The 6,000-nt window shown below is 46.0% G+C and overlaps 1 protein-coding gene across 1 annotated transcript in view; it reads right to left on the bottom strand.

Moving 5' to 3' along the window:
- The window catches only part of LZTFL1 (leucine zipper transcription factor like 1), a 17,879-nt gene extending 12,091 nt beyond the window's left edge, over positions 1-5,788 (bottom strand). Inside the window, exons 1-4 of the mRNA XM_019537180.1 lie at positions 5,696-5,788; positions 3,291-3,415; positions 2,255-2,449; positions 694-754 (exon numbers count right to left, since the gene is read on the bottom strand). Of these exons, the coding sequence (XP_019392725.1) occupies positions 694-754; positions 2,255-2,449; positions 3,291-3,415; positions 5,696-5,698 (384 nt within the window). The 5' untranslated portion in view covers positions 5,699-5,788. The remainder of the gene's footprint in view (positions 1-693; positions 755-2,254; positions 2,450-3,290; positions 3,416-5,695) is intronic.
- Between the last annotated feature and the right edge of the window lie 212 nt (positions 5,789-6,000).

Genomic DNA, 6,000 nt, shown 5'->3' with positions numbered 1-6,000 from the left:
GGCAAATTTGGCCAGTCCGCTCCTGACTCCAATGTCCACTATTTAGAATTATTCTAGGAATAATTCAATTTTGCTTTCTTGTGGAAAACAAAGAAATAACAATCTACTCTCAATTAAATTTATTCAGCTTTGAGGTTCAAGTTAAAAATAATTGATCTTTTATAATTTATTGCCTATGTTAAAGCACTTGCTGAACATGAAGTTTTTCAAGCAGTCTCCTTTCTAAGGAAAAGAGGTTTCTGATGCTATTGCCCTCACTAAAAAGAATTTTTATTCATTCTCTTTTATTTAATACACACAACTTTTAGAAATTGAATGGACTACAGCATGAGGCAAATGAGATCTATTAAGATGCTGATCAAGTCAGGTAAGCCTGTCTGGCAATTAAAATCAGCATTTTTTACATTTTAAATTACTTATAATTATGACCACAGGTTAAAAAACACACGAATCCACCCCAAAGCCAAAAGTTACCACATTCCACTGGAATTAATGAAAAACACTTTTGAAAAGCGAGGTCAGCAAGTGACAAAATTACGGATTATTTTAACTAACTTTAGGGATTTAAAAAAAAAAAAAAAATCTTTAAAGGTTACTTTTATCATAAATTACATTCCTCTTATGTACATAGTCCAAAGTAAACACATCTGTAATTTCACATAATATTTGATTAGTTTTAGAATCAAACTTTACCTTCTTGTTTGAAGACTTAAATTCTGACTTTTCAAATTCAGCAACTTGTTCCAACAATTCTCTTGGAGGAAAAAATAATAATGGAAACAATGTTCATTAGACAAATACTTAAAAAAAAAAAAAAATTACAAGGCTGTTGTTATTTTCTTTGTTACAAAGTAAAACTTTCATTAGGCACACAGACTCAGCCTCCACATCAGTACAAAAAAAGACAAGAGAAGAATATCATGTGCAGGAATAATACAAGTATTAAAAACAAGATTTAAGATTTTCACACTGATCTGTTTACATCAAATGAGTTGTCTGAACCAAATCCAAAGCACTTGTGCTTTATATGCTTATTACAAATTCTAGGTAAATTTGACCACTTTTTTTTTTTTTTTTAATTTAATTTATTTTTATTTTACTTTTTACAGAAACAAGCCATTTCGCAAAAAAGTTAAAAGCACCACATATTGTATCACCTTTCAGATAAAAGGCTACATCTGCAACCAAATCAGCTTTAATTAGGGGAGTACCGAAAGACATTTTTGGGGCCAATACCAAAAACTGATTTTTAAGAAGGCATGTCAGCTGACAGTGATCCAGTACCAGCCTGGCAGCTTGGAGAGTTGCATGCAGTTGGTAAGTCTGGTGCGGTGGAAGGGGAGGGGGAGGATGGAACTGCGGCTTGTCCGGGGGCGGGGGGGTGAAGGAAACACTCCCAAACTCTGCGCGCGGGAGCCGCTGGTCTGGAGCGCTCTGACTCATCCAGGAGGGCATAGGGTTGGGGGAGCATGTGCCCCAGGATGTGTGTGGGGTCTGGGCTGTGCCAAGCTCTTCCTAGCGGGGCAGGGCTGGACTTGGGGTGGACAGTGGTCATGGCGCTGGAACTCAGGGGTGGGGGAGCTGTGGTGAATGTTGAAGTGGCAGCATCCCCGCCATCCCAGCGCCACTGCTGCCTGCCCCGAGTCCAGCCCCACCCCACCAGGAAGAGCTTGGTGCAGCACCAGCTCCATGCAGATCTGGGGGCTCATGCCCCCATCCATGCCTTCCCAGGTAAGTGGTGGGAGCAGCAGTGGGAGCCGCCAAACCAGTGGCTCCCACATAAGCAGCGCAAAGCAGCGGGAGCCTCCCCACCCATACCCCATTGGATGAGCTGTGGCTCTATCCTGCACCTGCATCTGCCCTGCCTGGGCAGCGCTTGCCCCAGCCCCTGCCCCAGCTCCACTCCTCCCTCAGCGCCGGGACCTTGATCTGTTGTCGCCTGCCGCCACATCCCTTCCCTTCCCCCTCCCCTTCCACCACACCACACTTACCAGCTGCACGCATGCACGGGCCATTTATCGGCCATATCAGGCCAATTTCCAATACAAACAGGTTTCTTTATATCAGTGCCAATCCGATATTGGACCAATGTATTGGTGCACTCTATCTTTGATATGACTACCAAATAGGACATTTTTTTCTCAACCTTCAAAATGACTGGTTAGGGTATTTGGATAGAGTAGCACAGCATTTCAAAGTTCTTCTGGTATCAATAAAATTGTTCTGTGTCTCTGGATAGTTCAAACTACATTACCGATTTTCCAACTCAGAGACGTCAGTCTGTAGCTTAAGATACCATTTCTCAGCCTGTGAAAATAGTTGGCGCAGGAGTAACACATTGGTGTACGCAGTGTTAATGAGTTCTGATTCCACTTCACTATGTACCACAGTCTGCAGCCCATCCAGAATTTCTGTCACCTCATCTACTGTGAAGGTCTCTTCCACCAGCCTAAGCAAGAAGAAATAAAACTTATATGCAATAAAACTTAGCAAAAAATCTAAAAGACCTGACTGAACAACACTTATATGTGACAAAAATGGGTTAATTTTTTAGTAGACAATAGCTGCAGTGGGAGGAAGGGAAGGAGGGGAAGAACCAGAGACCCTAGGGGCACAAAAATAACTGCAGTTACTATTAACACCGGGGCAGCTACACCTCTGTCAGTAGACAAAAGTATCGTGAGCAATTTTACTTGAGTCTTCTCTCTGAAAATGCTACTTTGATCAAATGCAAGTATTACTTAAGGGGTTTAAAATTACATTTTGACTTAGCTGTAATGAGTAACTTGATAATACAGTTCCTGACAATTTTAACCACTTAGTTTAACAAGTCAGTTGCTCTTAGACTATTAAAACCTAAAAGTTATTTTACAAAAGCTGCTCTTTAGATGGAAACTTTCCTTTTGCTGCTTTCCCTTGGCAAGGATACATAGAGATACCTCATGCAAATAAATTGCCATATATCTCTCTATATTAGAGAGAGCTCTCTCTAATATAGATATAGATCTATTTATCTGGCTCAGATAACTATACCACATAGAAAAAATTCAGAAGAGAAGGAAATACTTATATCTGTGATACCAGGATATAAAGCCAGTGTTTTTTATCCAAGAATGGATTTGGGACTTAAGGGCATTTATATGTATAGTTTTTAATAACATATCCATATAACTACTAAAAAAACCATTCTAAATTCTGCAGCTGATGTTAACTTATTTTAATGCCCAGCAAGTGACAAGGTTGCTTTTCTGGGATTTCTAATTTAATACTGTAGAGCCTCCTCATTGTACCTGCTGTCCTTAAGGTCCTGAAAGCAAGAATCTACAGTCTTGAGTCGCAGACCACGCTTTGAACGAGCAAAGCGCATGTAGTTGATCACTTCATTCTGGTGGTGCTCATTCAGTCCTAGCTCTGCCTGCAGGCAAGACAACAAAATATAGGTTAATATATATTGAGATAAACATAATGGAATATAGAGACTTGCTCTCCAGCAGGTTCCTACACTGGGTTTTAAACACTATCAAGTTAAAATTATTTTCAATAAATATTTTCACACAAGTTTATAAGTAAGAGTTTAAGGCTTGCCTTCAAATCATAGCTAAGAAAAATGCAGTGATTTCTCTCTCCCCCCCAGCTTTACTTCTCTCCACATGCACACAAAAATTGGCTAGCCCCTTCAGTCATGTCTCCACTACAGCGATAGGGTTTTTATAGCACAGGGAACAGCAACAGTAAAAATGCAGTGGAACACCATTCAGCCACCCTACTACGCAACCAAGTGTGCTTGAAGACTTAATATGGCCCATGATGTCCTTATCACTTGACTGGGTGAAGTTGAAGGGAGGGAAAAAGATACCTGAAGCTCAAGAATTGCTACTGTTTGAGTTAGGAGGACAACAAATTATCAAATGTTAATCCAATCACTCTGCCCTGCTAATCCAATCATTCTGCAGAATAAGTGTTTTGTCCGTCTCCCCCCCTCCAACTACCTCAAGTGCAGCAGCTGGAACACAGGCAGACAAGGTTCTTTGGGTAGATGTGATATCTTTTATTAAACCAACTAAATAGTTGGAAAAATTGTTCTTTGTAATCTTTCAGGCTAGTTAGTGACTGGAACACACTAATTCTAGCTAACTGCTGCAGAAAAAACAAACCTCAGAACAATTAGATCTGAAAAAATGTGAGGGTGTTGTTACACATTACCCACAGGCTACACAAAGCGCTGTGGAATATTACGTGGTGATAATGCTGGAATGAGTTTTGAGCAGTCACACGTTAAAGCTTAATGCCATCTCTGACCTATACAACTGACTTACCTACCCTTGCCAGCCCTGTAGTAGCAACAGCTGGCTACTTGCCCTGCTGGCTATTTGCACATGGTTGTACTCCATAGGGGCAGGAGGGTTGCACCCCTTGGTGCCAGGAAGGAGAGCTGGCTTGGTGCCAGTACCACCCCTGGGCAGCAAAGTTCAGGAGGGTGGAAAGACTGTCCACACAGAGTAGGATGCAGCTTCTGTGGGTGCTCGCCAGCTCTGGTGCTGTTGCTGGCTTCTGCGGGTGCCCCCCTAGACTCAGGAGGCACCAGTCACCCATGGCTGGGAACCCTCCAGGATTGCCCTGGAGTCTCCAGGAATTTGACAGAAATCTCCAGGAGACTGGTGAGAGTCAACTGGGAAAGAGAGGATGGGACATTCATTACAATACTAAACGTTGAATCCAATTTATATAGTAGTTCAGTGCATGGGTGACTGATGCCACCTGAGCGGGGGAGGAATGTGTTCCTGCAACGACCAGTCAGTGACTGGGGGAGTGAGATCCCCCTATGGCCAATCTCACTGACTGGAAGTGCCAGCGGCACTTCACCTGGTGCCCCCACTTCCCAGCTGGCGCTCTCAGAGGGTGCACGTCACTGGTCCAGTGGGTTTTTAAAAATGTAAGTACCGTGCATTTGCCTTCCTGATGTAATGACTGATTAGTGTCAGTACGTCCGACAATGAAACCTCCTGCAACAGATTCAAGCAGAAGTGGCAACCTGACCTGAGCTCCTCTCTTCTGAGAGGCTGAGGGAACAGGGCTTATTTAGTCTGGAACAGAGGAGACTGAGCAGGGATTAAATTGCAGCTATCAACTACCTGAAGGGGGGTTTGAAAAAGGATGGAGCTGGACTGTTCTCAGTGGTGGCAGATGACAGAACAAGGAGCAATGGTCTCCAGTTGCAGCAAGGGGTGTTTAGGTGGCATATTAGGAGGAATTCTCTCACGAGGGTGATGAAGCACTGGCACAGGTTAGCCAGAGAGGTGGTGGCGTCTCCATCCCTGGAGGCTCTGAAGACCCGGCGAGACAAAGCCGCGGCCAGGAGGATCTAGCGGGGGCCGGTCCTGCTTGGAGGAGGGGGCGGACGAGCCCCTACGAGCTCCCTGCCCACCTTCACGCTCGACGAGTCCACCCCCGCGGCGGGGCCGGGGCCCAGCCCACACTCCGGGGCGCACTGCGGGACGGACGCCGCGCTGAGGCCCCGCAGACACCAGAAGCGAGCACGAGCGGTCGCAGCTCCGTCCCAAGCAGGGGGCGGACGCAGTTGGGGGAGCAGGAGCCCGGCCCCCGAGCGGAGCTACCGGACAGAGGAGCAGCCGCAGCCGCAGCCGCAGCCTCCGCCCCGGGCCACCGTCCTGCGGACCCCCCCTGCGCTACTCACCATGGCGACCCTAACGGCTCCTGGACGGGGAAGGAGGAGGTTAGGTGGCGGTTGGTCACCAGCGGACGGTTGCCATAGAGAACAAAGCCTCGCGAGGACCTGGCCTCGGTCCTCATTGGAGGATTCTTGCCCGCGTGACCGGAAGCGCCAAGAGCCCTCCCTTTAGCCGCGGTGGTTTCCATGGGCAACGAGCGTTCCGTTCCCCCAGCCCAATGCGGCGCATGCGCCCTGGGCTCTCTGGCTGACGAGGATGGGAGCCGTGCCTGATCTCCCTGCCCCGAACAGGCCGAGCCCCAGGAAGTCGC

This window comes from Crocodylus porosus, unplaced genomic scaffold (genome assembly GCF_001723895.1).
Source record: "Crocodylus porosus isolate Cpor-Errol unplaced genomic scaffold, CroPor_comp1, whole genome shotgun sequence".
Taxonomy (NCBI): domain Eukaryota; kingdom Metazoa; phylum Chordata; order Crocodylia; family Crocodylidae; genus Crocodylus; species Crocodylus porosus.
This window is presented reverse-complemented; position numbering and strand designations above follow the sequence as displayed.